General features: G+C 59.0%; 1 protein-coding gene across 3 annotated transcripts in view; it reads right to left on the reverse strand.

Moving 5' to 3' along the window:
• The window catches only part of IFT122 (intraflagellar transport 122), a 68,740-nt gene that overhangs the window by 5,702 nt on the left and 41,274 nt on the right, over nt 1–21,764 (reverse strand). For 2 of the 3 annotated variants that reach the window (XM_070359052.1, XM_070359053.1), the window contains 9 exons: nt 21,121–21,261; nt 17,298–17,351; nt 14,355–14,516; nt 10,005–10,171; nt 7,248–7,419; nt 5,819–5,921; nt 3,839–3,979; nt 2,784–2,878; nt 216–316 (listed from right to left, as the gene is read on the reverse strand). In XM_070359052.1, the coding sequence (XP_070215153.1) occupies nt 216–316; nt 2,784–2,878; nt 3,839–3,979; nt 5,819–5,921; nt 7,248–7,419; nt 10,005–10,171; nt 14,355–14,516; nt 17,298–17,351; nt 21,121–21,261 (1,136 nt within the window). Of the gene's footprint in view, nt 1–215; nt 317–2,783; nt 2,879–3,838; nt 3,980–5,818; nt 5,922–6,133; nt 6,263–7,247; nt 7,420–10,004; nt 10,172–14,354; nt 14,517–17,297; nt 17,352–21,120; nt 21,262–21,764 lie in introns of all 3 variants that reach the window. The other variant, XM_070359051.1, reaches the window with a different exon arrangement.

Genomic DNA, 21,764 nt, shown 5'->3' on the forward strand with positions numbered 1-21,764 from the left:
CCAAAGAGCCCTGAAAACTACCCCTCCCCTGGCGTTGGCCTGAGCCTCCCTGGCTGAGCCTCGCCTTTAGCAGCAGCACGGCGAGCTCTCTCCCTCCGTCCGTCCCCAAGGGCTGCTGGAGAGAGAGGGCAGCCTCTGCCAGCAGAGTGCTCTGGAAGAACTCCTGGGGCCATCAGACAGGAGGGGCGGGACAGAGGGCTGTGAGCGAAGGATACACTTTGGAGATGCCCAGGGGGGTGTCCTTGGTCAGGCTGTGCAGCAGGAACCTGGAGATGTTGAAGAGCGTCTCGGGAAGGTGGAAGCTGAATGGCTCCTCCTGCCGTGAGGAAAGCACACAGAACTGAATCTCTCAGCCGAGCCGCTGCTGGGCCGGGTGAGAGGCAGACGCCGGGCACTCGGAGTGACTTCAACAGAAGAACGATCGCCCAGGGAGCACCTGCCGTGAGTGTGCCGGGTGCCTGCGGCCACACTTGTGTGGTCCCCAGCCCAGCCCGGCGAGGGAAGCACCTTCACCCTCCTGGTAGTAAGGGCAAAACCGACGCCCCAGACACCGTCTGCCCACGACACCTGCATGGGGCAGGGGTTCAAACTCACTGAAAGTGTTTCTCTGAAGCTCATTGCCTCTGGGGTGGCTAATGATTCTTTCTCCCTGAGCTCAAGTTGTTGTCAATTAGCTCTAAAAGGGGAGACCTTTAGGCAATTTGAGACGTGACCTCCATACAAGCATCTCCTTAAACGGAGGCACTTAACCCTTTGTAGCCTGAGAGAGCAGGCCTCCTCTCTGCCGTCCAGCAGCAGCCTGATGGTAATGCCCACATACGTGCCAGGCACTGGGGTCCCTGCTGCATGTCTCTGCCCCCGCGCCCGGCACAGACCCTTCCATCAGACAGGCGCTCAACACCCATGAGTTGAATGCACAGGTCTTCTGCACCGAGAGGCCGCCAGAAGCTCCACACACAGCCTGCAGGGGACGCTCCACCGGGAGGGGTCTATAAGAGGTTAAGAGATCCCTGTTTTGAAGGACGCTGGCACGCTGCTCAAGATGCACAAGATGAAAGCAGGCCAGCTTCCCCTGGCAGTGAGCACTCAGTGGTAATAAACTGACATTTCCTCAAGGGCCCTGCTGGGCCATACTCAGCGCTGAGCCACCAGGACTCGGGCCCTAATTGGTCTCGATCCATGAGGACTCGCTTTACGCCACTTCTCTGGTCCAGAGCCCAGCCTTCGCTCCTTAGTTCTCACTTAAATTTCTACAGCCTGTCAGCTCCAAGAAAACTTGAGCCTGCATCCTCTCCTGGGTGAGAGCCAGGGAGAGGCCTGCCTCTGGTTTTACCACACGAGGTGTGGGAGCTCAGAAGTGTCCCAGGGAGAGGAGAGAGGTGGCTCCCCTGGGAAAGGCACCACCACCTCCAAACCAGAGCTGCTCTGCCCGGCCGGACACCAAACCCCGAGACACCGGCCGCTCCGGGCCTGCACTCACGCTGGGGCCTCTGCCAGGAGCGGCCTTCCTCCGCCCCCTCGTCACCTGCCCCTGTCCTACTCATCTCCCACCTCCTGGCTTGGGGGCCACCTCCTCCAGGAAGTCTTTTTAGTCCTCTAAGCACGTCCTGTGAAGGAACTAAAATGCAACTGCTTGTTTCTAGGCTGATGGAAGGCTGGCGTGAGGCCTCCGCACGGGGCAGCGGCAAGAGCCGACGCTCACCCAGGGTCCCCCTTCCAAGTGCCCCCAAGTGTCAACTCACTGGATCCTCACCATCAGGTAGGCACTGTTACGACCCTCGGCTTTCAGAGGTGGGAGCTGAAGCACAGAGGGGAGTAAACGACCTGCCCAAGGTCACACGCAGAGCTGGTGCCTGAGGCTAGCGGCCCGTCCTCTTTAACTCCGCGGATGGGGGTGGGGGCGGGGGCTGCTAAGTACACAGGCTCCAAGTCAGGCTGCTGTCTGGGTTCAAGTCCTGGCTCTCCTACTTACTAGCTGTGTGATCTCTCTGTCCAGCGCCTCAGTTTCCTCATCTGTAAAATGGGATGGCAGTATGTACCTCACAGCATAGTTGAAAGGCTGATACAACGAAGCCCTCGGCACACTGCCTGGTATGCAGTAAGCACTCAGTAAGGGTCGTCTAGTGTTACTGCCCTCTGACTTATCAGCACGGGGTACCCTCACACTGCTGAGTAACTGAGGATAAGCAAGCAAGGAAGCTGAGGACAATCTGTCACCTGTACCCCACCATCAGGAGGCAGATTTAAAACAGCTTAAACAAAGGATTCGGGAGTAACTATTAAGAGCTATTTGGGTCTCTGGAGATCAAGCCAACACTCTCCTTTATAAAGAAGGAAACTGAGGGTCAGAAAGGGGAAGTGAATTGCTCAAGGTCACACAGATGGTCAGTGGCAGGGCCAGGGAGAGGCCTTGGGCCTTTGGTTAGCGCTGGACCTTCAACTGACTAGAAGACAGGGGCCCCTGGAACATCCCCCACCGGTCATTTAGAGAGACAGCCCTCTGAGTGGCGAAGCCAGAGTCCGCCTGAGTCATCCGAACCTGAAGCAAGTGACCAGAAGGCCCCTCCAGCTCTGGCTGGCTGATTCTGAAGCCCACACGCTGCACGTCAAACAAGCCAACAATCAAGGAAAATCAAAGTTCCAACCTGTCTCCCGGGGAGACCAGACTTCTCCACGGGCCGTCACACCCTGTGGGTGGGTTTCTGCTCCACCCAGAGGTCTGCTGCTCTGTGAGACGTGCCCAGGCCCCCCCGCCTGGCAGGCAGTGCCCCGGCCCACCTTACCACGTATCGGTGGATGACGTGGTAGCCGTGGTACAGCTCGGCCAGGTGCTGGAAGTGGTGGAACTTGCTGAGCATCACTTCCTTCTGGGCAGGATCTGTGGGGAGCAGGGAGAGGGCGTGTCAGCCTGGGCCGGTTCCCCTGACACCGGGCCCCCCACCCCAAGCCAGGACAATGGGGAAGGCGCTCTGCTGTCCCGAGGCAGCAGAGTCCCTGGGGCAGGGCTGGCGTGGGGAGAGGCTGATCACCAGCACCCAGACGGGCCAGGGCCCCCTGGCAGGGAGGGTGGGCGCACGTCAGGAGTGTTCACGCTCACCTCACACCTTTCCCTCCCCATCCTTCCTCCTCAAAGCCCACACCCCTGGCCAGAACAGAAACTGCCCCCGTCACACCAGGGCTTGACAGTTTTCTAACTCTACCCGTGGCTCCGGGCAGTCATGTGGGAAGCACAGCGGGTCGCCCCTGCTCCACAGACGGCGGGCAGCGCTGGGGAGGGACTGCCTCGCCACGAGTCCCCTGGCAGCTCCCATGCCAGTGTCCCTCATCGCCCGCAGGCGGGCCTTGGCCAGGGGGACAGCATCTCCCTGCCCTGTCCGCTTCCAGAAGGCCCGCGGCGCATCACGGGAAGTCTCGTGAAGGAAATCAACACCAAAACTATCCGCTATCCCGCCTGCGACGAGTGAGAATCCGGAGTGTGCACCTAAAACGTGATCTCTTCTTCACCTTTTCATTTAATTCAATTTTTTTTTAAGCCAGTGCTCAGCTGGCTCCAGTTACGGGCTCCCAGGTAGTCGGGGAGAGACATCTTCTGAACTAGCAACGCAGGCCCAGACCTCCCAACTGTAACCCCGGCATGGCCCTCATACCATCCTGAAGCTGAGGGGCAAACTGGGAAGAGATGCCACGCGAGATTACGCTGCTGCAAGACAGGGCTATGGACAATACACCCAATAAACAAGCCCAGGGCTTTAATTAAAGCCTCCCAGCTCTTCTGATGTTTATCTTGGTGCCAGAGCGGGGCCGGGGAAAACAAGGGGCCCGGCTGATGCCTGCTTACCTTGAGCTATATCGAGGCACTGCATGGACAGCATCCAGTAATAATAGGCGGCGTCACTAAACCTGCTCTCGACCACGGCATTGTGCGTGAGCTGCTCCAGCACCCGGACCGCCTCGCCCTGCCGCCCGGCCTTGTGGAACGCTGCGGGGGCACAAGAGCACGCCCCGTGCAGGGGAGTTGGGGGGGGTTCTGTGGGGTTCATGGGGGGTTGGGGGTTGCTGCAGAAGTAGCACACTCATCAGAGCAGCTGCAGCCCCACGTTGCCGGGATGCGCCTTTCAGGCCGAAGGCTATAAATAACCAAGGCTACATCCTGAAAAAGTACAGTGAGATATATACTCCTTTGGGGGGCTGGGAAAAGGCAACCCACTTTGGGAAGACATGGGAGACAGGGAAGGCTGAGGGCCACGCTGCGGGGCAAAGTCTGAGGGCGGAAGCACCGCCTGCCGCGTGCCCCGCCCCACCCCAAGACAAAGCTTAGCCACTCCCCAGGTGACAGGGTGACAGGCTTGGGGCTTTTGTTGCCAGTTCCCTCACTGCATCGTCACTACAGACCTACACAGACTTTGTGACATGGGCTCACGAGGTGGAGGTAAGCTGGCACCCCCAAGGCCACAGAACCGAGCCCGACGAAGTGCATGGTCAGTCTTCAACTGAGGGCTTTTGGATGACCACCTTGGAAAATCTGGCTTGGTTCTAGCAACCAAACACTTGTAAAGACCAGCAAAAAATTTCTCAACCATTCTTCCATCCACTTCACAGAAATTTCTAGACTCCCAACTATGTGGCCAGAGCCTCAGGGTGTTGGGGGCACCTGGGGAGGCCCTCCTAGCTGTGACACTTGCCCACACGTGGGTGCCCGGATGATCCAAGCCCCCCACGATAGGGAAGGAAAAGTTCTGGCTTTTGTTCCAGTCTCTTGTCTGAGCACCAAGTTACTATGGCGATGGATTCTTGGATGGGTAGACGCAGACAGATGGGTAGGTTGACGTGTTTTGCCCAAACATGCACATACTTCAGCACCTGGGTGCTCTGGAAGTGCTGAAGCCGTGGAGAACACGCCGTCCTGCCACAGGGCCTTTCGGCTGAGGAGCTCCACAGGGAGACACCCCGAAACGGGTGCAGAGGCGGCCACTGCTCCCACAGAGAAGTGCAAACGGGGTGCTATGGAAGATGACACGCCCAGTCGGAGCCCTGCCCAGAGAGGCTGCAAACCCGAGTCGGGAGAAGCAGGCTCCCAGACAGGGAGACCCTGGTCCAAAGCCGGCTCTCCCGTTTGTGGCTTTGGGACTTTGCAGGGCACCATCAGCCTCTGCGTCTCTGCAGGGCTGCAGGCAAGATGCAGGCTTGTGCGGTTAGGTGCCCAATCAGTGCCTGGCGCAGAGAAGGCCGTCACATTTGAAACTGTTCCCAGTTAAAGCTCTAGACGTCCTTTCGCTCCTGTGTGCGGCTGTTTTCCCAGCGGGTGCGCTGAGGAGCAGAGGACACCCGGTTTCCCTGAGCCAGAGACAGAGCCCAAGTTTCTCTTCTGGGTGAGGAAAAGTGGCCTCACCCACGTATGGGAGGTCTCTTGTTCCATCCTTGCCCCATCGCGCCCCTCCTCAAACTCCCTCTGTGCCACCTCCTTGCTGTAGGACTTCAGACAAATCCTCTACCTCCTCCAACCTCAGTCTTCTCATCTATAAAATGGTACCTACATCACAGGGCCGCTGTGAGGATAACACACCGGAGCACTTTGCTCAGAGAGGCGACGGGACCTGCCGGAGGTCCTGGGGCTCGACCGTGAGTGGTGGGCCCAAGAGCATCCCACTTGAAGCCCGTCTCCTTCCCACGGCCCCACGGTCTCCACCACCCGGCCCACCACCCGCGGGAGGGAGCTGTCACTCAGCGCCGCGGTGGGAGGGCTGGGCGGCTCCCGGCCGTGGGCGTGGCCAGCGCTCTCTCCCGCCCCTTCTGCACGGTGCCAGGCTGTGGGGCCTACCTTTCTGGGCTTCCTCAAAACGATCATTCTCTGCGAGCCACTGAGCATAGGGCACGTAGATGTCATCCTTAAACTCGGGGTGCTTCTCACCCAAGGCGAAGGCCTAGGGGAAGGAGCGAACGCAGGCTTCAGAACCCGGGCCCCGCCGCCCCCGTGAAAGCACGGCACTTGGCTGAATCCATTAGGGATGTCATATTTTGCCGGCCTGACAACTCAGAAGGGGGGAGTGCCTCCCCCCAACCACCACCCCCAGAAACGCAAAAACAAATCAGCTCTTTGAAAACAAAAGGCAATTAACAGCAACATGCAAGCGACCGGATTCAGTGACAACACAATCTGTTTCTGGACCACAGAAGCGGCACAGAATCGGAAACACTTTATTTTGAGGCTTTGCGTGGGCTCCCGTAGCGCAGCAAACAGATTTCTTTTAATTGCAGGCGACACCTAAGGAAACAGAATTGACATTATCATCGCTGCTGCTTATTAGCTGTCAGAGATGACTGGATGTGGTGCTGCGTGGCACCCGCTGTCTGCTTCGTCTGAGCCCCAGAACCACCTGTCGGGCCAGGAGAACCGGAAATGAGTCACGGGGGCCAGTATGTGGTGACGGGGAGAAAGCCTGCCTGATGCACTCATTTCTGCTGCTTGGGAAAGCTGATAAACACCTCTTGTGATGCCATGATTGCCTCTGGCTTTGGCCCCACCCTCTTTCATCAGTGACCTTGTCACCTCAGCAAACGGTGCCACTGAGAGGGGAGACAAGGGTCAGATGGCTCTTACCGGCAAAGGCCTCGCAACGGCCCTGCAGACCAGACCACAGCAGGTGGGCACAGGTCTGAGCCCCCTGAAGATGGATTTCAATCCAGGGCACAGGGAGCCAGGGAGCCGGAGGGTGGGAGTCAAGCCACAGAGGGGGAGCACAGCACTGGCTCCACCAGCCCCCTGCAGCCATCTCTCCTGCTCGCCTGGCTAATTCTTACCAGCCCTTGGGACAGAGGAGTCGCGGGAGAGGGCGAGGGCCCCATAATGGCTCTGGCAGCCTGCACCTGGAAAGTGTGGCTGGCGTCTTCTGCCACAATTTGGCGGAAAAATGCCACCGAGCAGGGTTTAAATGTCACAGAGGCGTGGCCTCCGTGTCGGCGACGCGTCAGCCAGGACCAACGGCAGGCAGTGGGGGCTGTCATGTTAACTCTGGCATCCCTCACGCCCATCACAGAGCCAGCAGGCCGTGAGGGTTTCCTGAATGAAGGAATGAGCGAAGGCAGAAAGCAAGTGCGGAGAGGCCCTCCAGAACACTCGGGGCTCAGAGAACTCACGGGCGGGTCTCCTGACCTTCAGGCCAGCGCTCACGTCGAGGTCAGCTGCACTCTGTGTGAACCCACCCCCCAGTCCCCGTGTCCCAGGGCTCAGGGAGGGCCCCGGTGCTCACCTCATCCCAGCGCTGGGTCTCCACGTGCAGCTGAACCAAGGACTTGAGGTCACCAATCTTCAGGTAGGTCTCAGCGGCATAGCCAGGGTTATCCAGCTTCTTGAAGAAGTGGGCGCACATCAGCAGCGGCTCCCGCTCGGCCTTGTCCAGCTTGCGGGCAATGTCGATGAGCCTGGAGTGGCGAGAGCACGGGGAGGAGGTGGGCTCTGGGGAGGCGGCCGGTGGGGGAAGCCCCATGGCGTCTGGGTCTCTCTGAGGGCGGCTCATCATGCTGACGGACCACCCCCCGACCCAGCCCAGGCTCAGTATGGTGCCTCGGCCCCGGCGTGTGATGTGAGGTTACTGAGGGACTTCACCCAGAAAGGCCGCCTGGTGAAGGACACTCTGTCCCCCACTTCATGTGCCTTTCCTTTGAGTTACGACCCTGTCCAGCAAGCTCTGGGGGCAGCAGCCAACGTCTGCCGCTCACCTACACGCGTCAGTTCAGTGCCGTGAGCTTTCCCATGTGTGATCTCACTGGATCGTCTCTGCCCTTGGGGGGTGGTACTGTTATTCCCACTTCACAGAGGAGGACACCAGAGGCCAGCATGGAAGGTGGAGCCACCCGACCACGCCTCTGCAGCCGGGAAGTGGCCGAGTGCCCTCTCCAGCACCATTAGAGGAATTCTCACAGGCGAGCAGGGGCGGGGGTGGGAGCAGCCTTTGGGGATAGACTGCTGGAGGAAGGGTCAGTGCGCTAATGCTCTGAGCTCTGGGAGGAGAGCCTGCAGGGATCTGTGCCTCTTCTCCTGGCCACGGTGCTGAATGGGCCAGGGCAGGGGCAGGGGGTGCCACGGGACCACTGGTTCACCCAGCCCCGCCACGGCTCGTGGGCACATGGGGCTGCGTGGAAAGTGCTTCTTCCCTCCAGAGAGGCCGGGGTTTGGAGCCAAAGTGGCTCTCCCAGGGGAGAGGGGTTCTATCTACCCAGCTCGCTCTTTGTGAGAAAGGACGGGGAAGCAGCTGTTAACAGAGACATCTCAGAAATCGGCAAGCTCAGGGAGGCTTGTCAATCCATACTGAGAAGAATAATGGCTCTAAAAATACCACTTCTCAGCAGAGAGAGGACGCATTTTAGGGAAAGGTGGCGCAGGCAACCCCTTGGGAGCCCCCGCCCCCGCCCCACCCGTGAAGCCTAAGTCCCGGGAGAAAGGACCGAGTGTGCTTGATGTCTCTCTTCTGAACGAGGTGAGCATCCCTGGGGTAACGCGATACGTATCGGCTGCAAACGACAGTGACGTGAAAAACTAGAGTAAGTAGGGACCCTAAACCTGCCTGGCTCTCTCCTGTCCCACCTCTTTTCGTGAAAAGAAAAACCTGGTTGGGGCGGGGGATAGGCGAACTCTGCACCTCTATCTTCAAGAAATGCTATTCTGGGACAAGAAGACGATGGGGCGGTGTGGGAGGGCCCTCTGTGAGGGACCACACCAACCACATGACTTAGTCGTCGACCAGCCCCTCTCCCTCCTGAGTCCCGGGCCACTGTGGCCCACGGACCACAGAGTGGTTTCCAGGGCAACCAACAACCTTCAAGGCACAGGCCGAGCCAACCTCAGGAGCCGCTCCCGCACCGCTTTTCCTCTGTGAGCTGCAGCCTGCACCGTGTACGTGTGCACAGACACACACACACGTGTTAGCACGAAGCCCACTCCTGACAGTGGGAGGGGAGAGGCTGCCCCACCCAAAAAGGGTCCTGAGACTGAGCCCATCCTCCATTCGGCAGCTCCACCTGAAGCCCCCGAGCATCGGTTCTCTGCCTATGTCAGCGGCATCGCCGACGCCCCGCCAGAGCTCAGAGTCCTACTCCAGCTCCCCAGTCAGCCCCGCCCTGACGCCACGGCCTCAGGTCCTGCGGTTCAGCTCTCCCACGTCTCTCTTGTTCCCTCCGCCGCCACACAGCCCCACCGGCCCCCCGAACTGGACACCTGGTCTCCCTTCCTCCAGTTTTCCCTCCATCCTACACCTGCAGCGGGAGCACGGCCCCGACCCGGGGTCCTCCCCACCAACTGACAGGTCTAAACACCTCAGTTGGCCCCCGAGGCCCTCCCTGTGAGACCAGCCCGGATGCCCTGCCGCTGCCAGCATCCTCCCGTCCCTCTCTTGCACCGTCATCCTGAGGCGGCCCAGTTGTGCTCTCTGTGCCGTTCCTCCCCCTGCGCGCCCTTCCCTTCCTGCGCCTCCACCACTTGAAAGTCGTCAAAGGCCCTTCAGGCGAAGACCACCCCCGGCTCCCCCGGGAGAATGCGTGTCTCCTTCTCCGAGGCACTTGGCACCGCTCCTGTTCTTTTCAGCGCGGACATCACACAGGCTACAGGCACTGCTCCATGACTGCCTGGCCGGCCGGCCTTGTGTGATCACTTGGTCCCCGAACCCCGGTTTCCTCATCTGAAGGGGGCGTGGAGACACTGACGCTGAGGGTGTTGGGGGAATCACATGCCGCAAGGAGCCGCAGTGCCGGCTCAGGCAGGGCTCAGGGAACGGCGGCCCTGAAGCCTGGGTGGCTCCCCCCTCACCCTCCACCACCCCTTCCCCAGGGCCTTGCTGATCAGCTTAGAGGCAATGACTGCTGTGTCTGTATCTCTTCCAAACCGAGTCACCGTCGCCTGTGACCAGATACTTCGAGAAACACTGTTTTCCCTTGTCAGTCACATCCGAGCGCTGACAGGACGTGACACGCCGCCGCCCACGTGCCTCTCAGGGCCGAGACTGGAAACCTACATGTCAACCCAGCCGTGTTCCCCGCTGATCTCGATGGCCTTGCAGTGCTCGCCCGCCGAGATGTACATCTCCACGGCAGCTTTGGGCTCGTTGATGTTTCGAGCCCAGTCAGCCTGTTTGGTGATTAGCATCTTTGTTTCTTTGGGGTCTTCAGATCCAAGGAAATCCTGAGGAAGCACAACAAACAAAAACACTCAGGATTAGAACTTCCTGCTGCCAGCATGATGTCAGACCTGCCGGAGGCTGCAGTGAGGATGGGCCTGCTTGGGGGTGGCCAGGATGCAGGCATGGAGCCGACGGGGGTGGGGGTGGGAGGATGAGGGGGAGCAGGCCCAGGAGACGCCCCACAGGTGCTCTGGGGCAGGGCCGGGGCAGTGTCAAGGACAGTGGCCCTCAACACTTCCTGCCCGTCCCGCCAACGGCCACGTGTCCTCCAGCTGAACAACGTGTTCCGGACTCGCGGGAGTGCTGTGCACAAGCTCCGCGGCTCGGGAGGCTCATGGTCAAGGCGCTTTGTTTGCTTCTTCTTCACGCAGAGCCTGATGCGTGTGTGACTTTACACAATTTCGGATACACAGACCTAGTGGCACCTTTACTCAGAGTAAGGATGACCCCCTCCCCACCCCATCACACCTCAGAGTGAGGCTGGGGGTCCCCTGAACTCAGACGGGATGGCTTCCAGAGTTCCCGGAGGGCCCCGCAGCTGCCACCGCACTGCAGGATGTCTGTTTCCTGACTCTGTTCACCTTCTGCCGCCTGAACTCGGGGCACGATCCCCTCGGCTCTGCCCTGGCTGTTTGCCTGGTAAGGAGCACAAGGGATTCTGGTGAACCACTTCTCAACCGGATGCTCGGAAACCAGGGCTGAGTTTGGGTCTGCGGGGCTGGGGACAACAGGAGGCCATGGGGATCTGAGGCAGAGGGAAGGGGCTTGCAGAGACCCCGTGAAGGAGAGAGAGGCTGGTGGACCTGGGGGGCTCCAGAGCCTGTGTTCCTTCCACCACAGTGGGCCAGAGGGGCCATGCCCAGCTTCCCTGGGTTTGGCCTGAGGATTCACGAGAAACAGCTTCAGAAGAGCACCTCTTCTCAAGATACGGTTACCCAAAGTATGTGCATGGGGGCCGCCAGAGTTGAGGCAGCTTTGGTGCTGACAATTTTAAAGGTGGGGCTTTTCACAAAGAGAAATTGCGAGAGCTTAAGAGCACAGCCCCATGTGCCTCCTCAGCAGCAGTTTGTCTCGGGAATAGAGTGCCCTGCGGAGTCTGTGCCGTGCAGAGCTCACAAAGCCTGAGAAAGCACGCCTCTCCCCTGATTAGCACTCACTTGTCAGGAAAGTGCAGTCAATGTATGCTGAAAACCCACTCGAACAATTAGCGTTCTCTTTTCTTTTTCCATTTGCTTTCAGCGTAATTGGGTAGCCTCTAAAATAACACATTAGATGGGCCGAAGGCGAGCGATTCTTTAAGGGGAGGACGGAGCATCACGACCCTGACGCTGAGGCGCCAATGAAAGACAGGTCACTGCAGCTCACGTGGGGAGGGGGCTAGGACGGCCGCCGGGGCCGGAGACGCCTGGCTTGGGCCCTTAAGGACACGGCCTTTACTCTCGGTAGCTACAGTGCCGACCCTTTATGCCAAAGCAAAGCCAGAAGCTCTGCTGACCGGATTGGTTAAAAGAGGTGAGTTGCTGGAGAAAACAGGCATCCTGAGAGAACACAAATGTCCTTCAGAGTGAGTGCTCATGGACTGCGGTATAACTGTGGTGAGAAGGGTCAGAGGCCAAGGGCGAGCCAGGAGCTTGGCTGGTCGACTAGACCAGCCAGGGGCACAACGCACAGGCTTCGTGAAGGAGCCTGCCCCAGCCCGCAGCCCGGCTCCAGAAGCTCTGACCTAACTGAAGTTGAGTCTAATGCTTCCTCTAACAAGATGGCTTTCCAAAGGTTCTTTGGTTCCACGGTGCTGACTTACATGTTATCTGGGGCTGTGGCAAAGGCGTTGTCCTGGAGTGGACAGAAAGAGGCCGTGCTGAGTGACGAGCGAGACTAAACAGTGCCCTCGCGAGCGCTGATTCTGATCAGGACATACCACATGAGAGTTAAGAGCACTATAATCCCCTTTATCACCAGATAAACATGTCACTTACCCGGAAAGCATACAATTTATTTGTACGTGGGAATGTAATTTAAAAATTTTCTGAAAACCAGATTGAATCTTGGGAAGCAATTCTCAAGTAAACAAAAACATGCCACGTTAATAAGCACTGTGTCCCCCCCCCCCCACCCGCCGTAACTCGTATGCACGCACGCTCTCAGACTGTGGGTGGGGAGGGTGTGTCCCCCCCCACCCCCCGACGTAATGCGTATGCACACATGCTCTCAGACTGTGGGTGGGGGGGGGGGGTCCAAACGGAACCAACCTACTGGGATCCTACTTGGAATTTTACCAAAGACTGAGACCAAAAACAACGCCCAGCGTATTTACCTTCGTGGAGAGGCAGACCAGATGGGCTGTGTAAATGGCTGCCTCTAGGCGCACGAAGCCCACTGGAAGTGTGATTGGGGGTATTCCCGTGCAGGGGCAGGGTGGGGTGGGCAGGGGGCAGCCCTGAAGGACAAGCACACTGTGGTCCTGCCTGGCCTCGCTCGTTCTCCCAACCTTTCTGAGCTGAGCTGGGCGAGGTCACCCTCCGAAGAGGAGCTGGAGGCTGAGTAAAGTGAAGTGCCTTCCCCAGGTCACCCACAGGGAGGCCAGGCCTCACGCCCGCTCCCTGGACAGCAGTGCAAGGCGCCGTCTCCAATGCCGCAGCTGCCCACGGGACTTCTCAGAGGTTCCAAGGGGCGGCTGGCCCAGAAGAACCACCATGACTAGCCAGTCCCAGTGCCCAGTCTGGCCTCAGGGATGCGCTCCTTTAGGTCAAGGTTTTATTCTTGCTTTAAACGTTATTATCCCCAGAAAGAGACACGCTGGGTTAGGTGTTCTCAGTGTGATCACGCTGTTATACAGCGTGTGTGTGTGTGTGTGTGTGCACGCGCACGCGTGTGTGCTGGGGTTTGGTGGGAGGCGAGGGTACAAAAGTTGAAGAGGGCAAAATGGGGTCAGCTGAAGCAGCCAGACCTGAGGGACGGAACAAAGGAACCACCAAGGAAGAGACGGGCTGCGGCCCGTGCTCGGCCAGGTGCCAAGGACCAGCAAGTCCGGGCCTGCATCATAGCGACCCAGGTACTGCCGTTCGCCCAGGGCCTCACAGAGGCGCTGAAGACAGCGCGCAGCCGTCCTCAGGAACAGAAGCGCAGGGGGACGATGGGGAGGGCTTTCCATCTTGAACTTGCTAGATAATTACCACGAACAGCCTCTAACTGCTTGTGGCTGATGACTCACTGAACATTCGGAGGCCGTGAGGTTACTGGGAGACAGGGTAACAAGGGTATCTTCGGGCTGAAGCTGAAGCTCCAACACTGGCCACCTGATGCGAAAAGCTGACTCTGGAAAAGACCCTGATGCTAGAAGGCAGGAGGAGAAGGGGGCGACAGAGGATGAGACGGTTGGATGGCATCACCGACTCAATGGACGTGACCAAGCCCCGGGAGATGGTGGACAGGGAAGCCTGGCGTGCTGCAAAGTCCGTGGGGTCGCAAAGAGTCGGACACGACTGAGCGACTGAACAACAAACTGTGGCAGGCAGACCTGGCTGCTCTAGGCGCCCACCCTCTCTTCACCTGCGCTCGGCCCGCCTGCAGGTGTCCTGGTGGTCTGAGCGCCGTGGGGGGACCTGCTCTCACACAAGCCATGAGGAGCCAGGAAGACCCTTGCGTGCCTTTAACGGCCCAGACCTGGAGACTCGGCTTATCAGGGCCTCCATCTGCAAGAGGATGTCAGCCCTCCACCCCACACGGGCAACAGGGGCGGTGGGCTCGCACATGGGCAGGGCCTCCGTCGTGGGGCCTCTGACGCCCTGCACGAGGGCCAGCGCTAAGAGGAGCAGGCATTCAGGAGGCCTTGGCCGGAGTGAACCACGCGGGCCCCCGTGACAACAGCAGAGCCAGCTCGGGCCTGAGGACACGGACGCTCAGCGACTTCTGACAGAGGCTGGAGGAAACTGGTGGGAGACAGAACCCCCAACCCTTACCAAGCGGACTCCGCTGGTTAGGACGCACCGTCCACTGTCTCTGAACCACCACGCTCTGCCCCTTGTGACGTCAGCCTAAAAGGTCGGCGGCGGGCCAGGTCTGCCCGGTCAGTGGCCACTGACGGTCCCCCTGTTGACCAACCCGCCCATGCTCTTTCCGAGGCCGCGGGCCACGGTCCGGTCCGTGCGGCGTCTGGGAAGGCAGCCCGGAGGCGGCGGCGGGTACCTTGGCGTACTCGAACATGCGCAGTTCCGTGTACATGTCGAGCGCGAGGTTCTCGTGCCCGCTCCTCTTGTACAGTTTGGCGGCCTCGTGGAACTTCCCCTGGTAGGAAAACACATCTGCCAGAAACAGGTCATTGTTGGTCTCTCCCCGCTTCTTCCGCTCCTGGAAAAATTAGAAGCACAGGAAATGGTCTCCGCAGCCGTGGCAGGAAGCACCCTTCACAAAGGTCCGCCGTGGCTATTTCAAGTTAAGCCCCTGGGCCTTCCTACTGGAACCTACGCTTGGCTCCTGGGCTGCTGTGTCTCTCACCTCGGTTTCTGGTGGGAATGCCTGACAACAAAAGCAGATTTTTTTTCCCCCCAGATGAGGGAAGATCAAAAGAGACGCAAACTTGTTTAATGGAAATTCCTCACAGTGGCTTCCTTACATATCCTTCCAAGGAAATGACTGCATGGTTAGGATGGGGTGTGCTGCCCACTCCTGGGGACCCCCAAGCTCCAAGAACTCCCAAACCCCCAGGCCTGGTTTGGCTGGGTTGTGACTCATGATCATGGTGGACAGGGGGAGAGTATTTTAGCGTTTCTCTTGAGAAAAAGACATAACGAGTCTTATGTTCCTTCCACTGAAGAGAAGTGAGCGACGCTGTGTGCTGAGCATCCGCCAGGCGCCGGGTGTCCTCACCCAGGGTCACGCTGCCCAGAGCCCAGCCTCGGGACAGGGGCGGGTGGGATCACACGGGGCTGGGGTTGGACTGCGTCTAACTCCAGACACTCTTTGCTCTACATAATCCTGCCTTTGGAAACCAGTAGTCGTCCCCAAGGACACACCTGTCCCGCGCTGCACGCGTGATCGACGTGTACACGGCTGCACGCACGCAGAGGCGCAGCAGTGCTCAGGGTGACAGCAAGCGGGGCCCTCCTCCCGCCGTGGGAGGGCGTGGCCATTAGTCTGCCGCTCAGGCTGCTTGTAAACACTCAGTGGCTCCCATCTCTCGTCCCTGGCAGTCTCCCTTTGCTTGGTTTCTAGCAAGCGCACCGCAGAGGAGGAACACGAGACACCGAAGCAAACTCCTAGACAAGCTGGTGAAAGTTACAACAGCTGGAGGCGACAAGCTTCCCCACAGACAGAAAAGGATTTATAAAAACCAAAAGGAAAGCAAACCCACACTATGCGTAGTTTACGCTAGTCAGCCAAATAAGCTGACTCCTAATTGTGGGAAATAAATTAAAATCTCGCAGTGGGATAAGCAAATAGGTTTTGCAGGGTGTGGAATTTAGGCCAAATCCGTTGCAGTCCCCAGAACCTCACCAGGATCAGAGCAAACGATTCCGTGGGCTTAGCGAGTAAGAATCGCGCCGACAGACTCTTTCCAGCCTGCTTCCAGCCCAGCGGCAGCTCACTGACCCAAGAGGCGCCTGGTAAGGAACCCGGGTTCTCTGGAATAACAGTGAATGCGAGAAGCAAGCCACGGAGGCCTCAGAGCAAACAAAATGGATCCTCGCCCAAAGGCCCTTTACCCTTTCTCCAGGGACAGTTCTTCCAAGGTTCCTCTGCCTGGCTCAGAACACGTCGGAAGACACTGCACGTGTCATCTCAGGAAGACGTGGTAAATGGCCAGAGTCGGTCCTCACAGAGGCCAGTTACTTTTGCATAGAGAAAAATCACACGCCGTGGCCTCGTCTTAAGACTCCTAGATCCAGACCGGTTGACCTACAAACACGGCCCTGCTAGTCATAAGCAGTCCTGGCCGCCATGGGTAGACGACTCTGAACACGCCCTGCCCCGTGCAGGTAAGGACGGTGCAGAGGATGCACTGGGGAGGGCGGGGCTGTGCAGGGCGAGCTCCGGGAGCAGCTTCTTAGAAGGCCACATGGCCCCGACTAGGGACCGCAGGGGCCTGGAAGACGGAACTGGCTTGAATTCTAACCCGGCCTTCTGCTTTGGGGACACAGACACAGCCTCTCTGAGCCTTAGTTTTATTTCTCAAATAAGGATACGAAGAGCAGCTGCCTCGTGAAGCTGTTGTGAGGCTGTAAAATTGTGTACATGTGGCTCACGCGTGCGGCACGGAGCAGGCACTCGACAAATGGCAACAATTACCAGGCCGGGCCGGCCGTGAGCTCCCGCAGGCCTCTCCTCCATGCGACTCTCTGCCCACGGGGCTCAGCATGTGGCCTGGCCCGCGGCAGGTGTTTAGGATGCTGAACTGAGCCAGAGGGACGAGACATTTGCTGGTTTCCTCACAACTTCCATATGTGAATTCAAATGTATCTCACATTCCCAGAGCTTCACAATAAATCTGTTCTGAAGGAGAAATACGTACACCTTTTCACAGACAGACAGCATGAAGAGACATGGGGATAGAAAGTCTCCCATCCCCCAGCAAATGGTATAGGCGGAACCAGCCTCTTGGGGCCCCCACTGCCCCCAGGGTGGCCGATGAGGAGGGCGGGCTACGGGAAGGGCTCAGCGTTCTGAGGGTGCAGCCCCCCCACCCCAGGGCCCATCCCAGGGGGTGGGCGCAGACCACGTGCATTTGGGGAACGCTGCTTCCACGGGCATACTGTGCAGCCCTAGAGAGGGTGGTGACGAGCTAACAGGCACTGCGAGCATGGAATCCGGCTCCCGAGAACCTGTTTAATCAACCTGCGAGGTCGGTCTCATCCCATCGTTTAGCCCTCCCAGCTACCCTGCGAGGTTGGTCTCATTCCATTTCCCAGACAAGAAACCAGAGCTCTGACAGACGAGGCACCCGCCGGGCTCGCCCAGCTCCCAAGGGACAGTCCGGACTCCTGGCTCCCATGCGCCGGCCCCCTCTGTGGGCACCCTGCCCTCCCACTGGACACCCATGGGCTCCTGCCACGAGGCCTCCAGGCGCCCGCCCGGAAACCACTGACAGCACGTGTACGCTACCCTGAGAAGGAAGAACACTTCATCCTTTACCTCAATGCTGTTGATGAGCTCTAAATACCGGAGGTCTTGTACTCTGGTGAAGGCCTACAGGGGAAGAAGAAATGAAAGAAAATCAGCTGCCTTCTGGGCTTCAAAAGTGGGTGATTGGCTGGGGGTGGGAAGTCGAGCTTTAGCAAGTGAGCCAGTAAGGTGGGGGAGGTGTGGGGGGGAGAAGTGAGCACTGATTAATCACCCTGCGTGCGTTTGGGAGGGTTCTGCCACTCACGCATCGCTCACTTTGGGACTAGGTCAACAAAACCCGGACGGTGCAGTCGGCAGTGGGGCTGGCTTGCGGGATTCTCTATGCGCCAGGGAGGACCAGGCCCATGGAGCCTCCGAGGCAGCAGCATCAGAGGGGGAGTGGGGGCAGGGACCAACTGAGGAGAGACCACACGTCCACCCTAGTGACCGGGGCGGAGCGCGGGAGACAGCCATGCCTTCCACAGGGCACACACAGGGCGGCGCTGAGGGAGGGGACGGGGCAGAGCTGAGCAGGAACAGACGTGGCTTCTGAAAGGAAGAGGGAGGCAGGCAATGAATCACTCCTCGTCCCTGGAAGCAAACCCTTACGTAAACCTGACCAGTGCAGCTTGCCCTGGACTCACTGTAAAGCCAGAGATTTCAACCCATGGGCTACTAGAACATTTGAGGCAGCCTTCTGCAGGAGAACAGCTGCTTGCTAAGCCTCTTTTACAGTTTTCAGATCCTGCAAGGGCTGCAAAGGAGCACAGCCCACTGTCAGGAGGCTCTTCGTGGGCCTTTGCTGCCAGCATCCTCCCAAGCGTGCTCCTCTGCACCATCCCGTGGGAAATGGGCTGACATGCGCCCGCAGGAGGCAGCAGATCCAGGAGCCTTAGAACAACCACCCCCGCCAACTGCTCTCTCTGCTTAGCTGCGTGACACCCTCCATCCTAAAAGGCCGGGGAAGTGGACAGGTCATCCGGCCTCCAGCTGCCTCATGGATGACCACAGGGTGACTTCATCTTTTCATCCTGCAGGGCCAGGCGTCCCTCCTGCAATTCAGGGGCCTGTATTCTAAAGGGTGAGGCAGGCAGGTGAAAGAGACCACGAAGCCTCCCTGAGCCAAGAGCTGTACAGTTACAAACTGGATGCCCTGGAGAAAGCAGACTCACTAACTAGCAACGGGCAGTGGTGGGAGGCAGGACTCAGCAAAGCGCTGAGGGGCAGGAAGCTACCAGAGGGCACCCCTAGAGAGGGGTTCCCGAAGGAGTCAGGCAGGCATCACACGAGCAAAGGGGTGGATGGCCCAAAGCACCCATCTCCACGCAGGTCTGACAAGCCACCTTCGAGACCCAGGCTTCCTGGAAGCAACTGACGGGGACGTCTGGCCAAGCGGAGAGAGGAAAGAAGGAGCCTTTGGGGTCTCAGTCCTGTCTGGGGGCCCTGAACCTGCCCTGGCCCCACCTCCAGGCCGCCAACAGCTTTCTCCAGATGGGGGCAAGGTAGCAGGTCCCCTCTGTGGGCCTTCTAGGTCTGCTCGGCTAGGATTCCAGGACTTGCCACCATGAGAAACCTGTCTCTGAGTTCCTTCAGCCCTGACATATCCTGCAGAGTCAGGGGTGCCCTGGTGGGACCCTGGTCAGAGTGGTCAGAGTCACAAGGCCCGGGGATAACCTCAAGCAGGGGGAGGTGTGGGAACAAACGGAGTTGTGCTCAGGCCCGTCCGGCAGGCAAGGCAGCTCTCCTGCGCCACCTAGTGGAGGCGCTGGCCTCTCACAGGGACCCACCCTGCACCCTCCCGTGCCTGGGAGACTACAAAGCAGCAAATCGCAGCCAGTCTGGCTAAAATGATCAAGTTCTAGTCTAGGGTTAAAATTCTGTGGGCTTCACACAATAAATAATCTCTATTCTCAGGGAGGGTGTGGGAGATACAGGATAGTGTGGGGAGGAATTTCAAGTTAGTTTTTGTCCAATCAAACATCTGCTGAGCTCCTAACGGCTGAGGTACCGTGCTAAGTGGGCTTCCCAGGTGGCTCAGGGGTAAAGAACCCACCTGCCGATGCAGGAGATGCGGGTTCGAGGGGGTTCGATCCCTGGGTCAGGAAGATCCCTTGGAGAAGGAAATGGCAGCCCACTCCAGTATTCTTGCCTGGAGAATTCCACAGACAGAGGAACCTAGCAGGCTACGTTCCATGGGGTCGCAAAGAGTCGGACACGACTGAGCGACTGAACAACAATTGTGCTAGGCAGTGTTGGCTGAGTCTGGGAAGAAACTGATGCCTAGTTCCTGGGCATAAGGAACTGATGATCTCTAAGGAAGACTTCTCACTGCAATCCAGGCTGAAAACAAACAAAACACCGTCTAGGGCTCCTGTGTCATCCTTCACCCCTCCTGGCGTTTCTAGGGGCGGCGGGGGCGGGGGGTAGGTGGTGGTGGTGGAAACCCCTCCATGGACTTGCCTCCTCTCCCCTCTGAGTTCTCAAGAATTGGCACAGCCCTACCTCCTCTGTTACCACTTTTCTGACACTTAGTAGATCTAAGACCGATACAGATAATTACTACATCATGATCATCTTACTTGTTTTAATCACAGCCAGCGTTTGGCCAACCACCGGCATTTTAGAACCCCCTCTACAATGGGGGGGTGAAGCCTAAGGACACCAGGTCACCCAGGCATGTCAGCTGGTGGGTGTTCTCCCCATCCCTGCTGAGGGAGCGGGAGGACGAGGCTCCCTGGGGTCTGCCAGCCCGTGCGGGCACCACAGTGCCCAGCCAGCCTGCCCAGTCCCCGGCCAGCCCGTGCGGGCACCACAGTGCCCAGCCAGCCTACCCAGTCCCCGGCCAGCCCGTGAGGGCACCACAGTGCCCAGCCAGCCTGCCCAGTCCCCGGCCAGCCAGCCAGCCTGCCCAGTGCCCAGCCAGCCTGCCCAGTCCCCGGCCAGCCCATGCGGGCACCACAGTGCCCAGCCAGCCTGCCCAGTCCCCGGCCAGCCCGTGCGGGCACCACAGTGCCCAGCCATCCTGCCCAGTTCCGGCCCGGTCTCCGTCCACTCTCTTCAGGCGCAGCAGCCTCAGCCTAGCACAGGGCGGGCACCACCCACTTCTGTAGCCCCCTGCCCACCAGCTGGGGGTACGGGCTAACTGAGGACCTGGTCCATGGACTATGGGAAGAAAAAGAGGGGAGGGGAAGCAGGGGAGACACGACTGGAAGCCACTCATTCCCCCACCTCAGGTTTCCAATGAAAACCCATCTCAGACGTGGCTGGACCTTTTCTAACGTGTGGAAAGGGGGCAAACGTCTTCAAGCATTTCTTGAGTTCTAACAGACTCAGCCAGGCAATGCCGCCGTGAATAGAGGCCATGAGTCAGGCCGTGAAGGCGTGTGTGGAGTGGCGCTGGGTCAGAATCAGAGAGCCCGACCATTTCGTCCAATGGACCTAGTGGAGCGCCGAGAACAGCGCCGTGTAATAAACGGCCTAATACCGGTAAGTGCTTGCACCGATGATAAAAGCCACCGCTGACTGAGTGCCGATGAGGGGCACGCTTTAGCTGGGCGCTGGGCATGGATGAGAGCCAACAAGGCTGACGGCAGACTCTAGAGGATGCCCCTTCCGCGTCGGGCCTTACAGGCATCAGGTCCCTACAAGTCTGTGAGAAGGGGGCTCGCGGTCACCCAGCTCTTACACGTGAGCAGCCTCAGCAAGGCTGTGAGCGGCTGAGGCTCGCGGTCAGAAGGTGGCTGAGCTGGGGCCCCGGCACAGGCCAGTCTGAGCCCAGGGCCCAGGACAGCAGGCTTCGGCCTCTGCTAGGGACCCCACGAGGACAAACGCCCCGGCTCGCGTGGACGCTCACCTTCTTCGCTGTCTCAAACTCCAGTCCTTCCAGGGCTTCCATGGCCAGCTCGCGCCAGTCGGCATCGGTCACGCCCAGGCAGGCGATCTGGTAGGCTTCCCGGAACATCTTCCTGTCCAGGTACTGGTACATCGGGGCAGACTGGAGGGGTTCGGCAGCAGGAGAGAAGACTGCTCTCAGAGCAATGCACAGAAGCAGAGGCACACAAAGCCTGACCCGCAGAGCTGGGCCGCAGGGACCCCCAGCACCCAGCTCGGGCCTCCCCCGGCCCCGCCGACGGCCTTCCGTCCGGCCACTCCGTTCACAGCCGCTGAAGCATCGTGTTCACAGCACACGCCTCCACGCCCCTCCCCTCCACCCCAACTGGCTGCCCCCACCTCCAGGGTTAGGGGGAGAGGGGGGCCTCATTACAAGATGTCACCCTCACCTGGATTGCCTTTGCCCCCGTCATTCTTTGCAAAGTACCTAAGTCACTTTGTTAGTCACTCAGTCATGTCCAGCTCTTCTGTGAGCCCATGAACTGTAGCTCAGCAGCCTCCTCTGTCCGTGGAATTTCCCAGTCAAGAACACTAGAGTGGGTTGCCATCCCCTTCTCCAGGGGATCTTCTTGATCCAGGGATCCAACCTGGGTCTCCCAAACTGCA

The sequence above is a fragment of the Bos mutus genome, chromosome 22, assembly GCF_027580195.1.
Source record: "Bos mutus isolate GX-2022 chromosome 22, NWIPB_WYAK_1.1, whole genome shotgun sequence".
Taxonomy (NCBI): Eukaryota; Metazoa; Chordata; class Mammalia; order Artiodactyla; family Bovidae; genus Bos; species Bos mutus.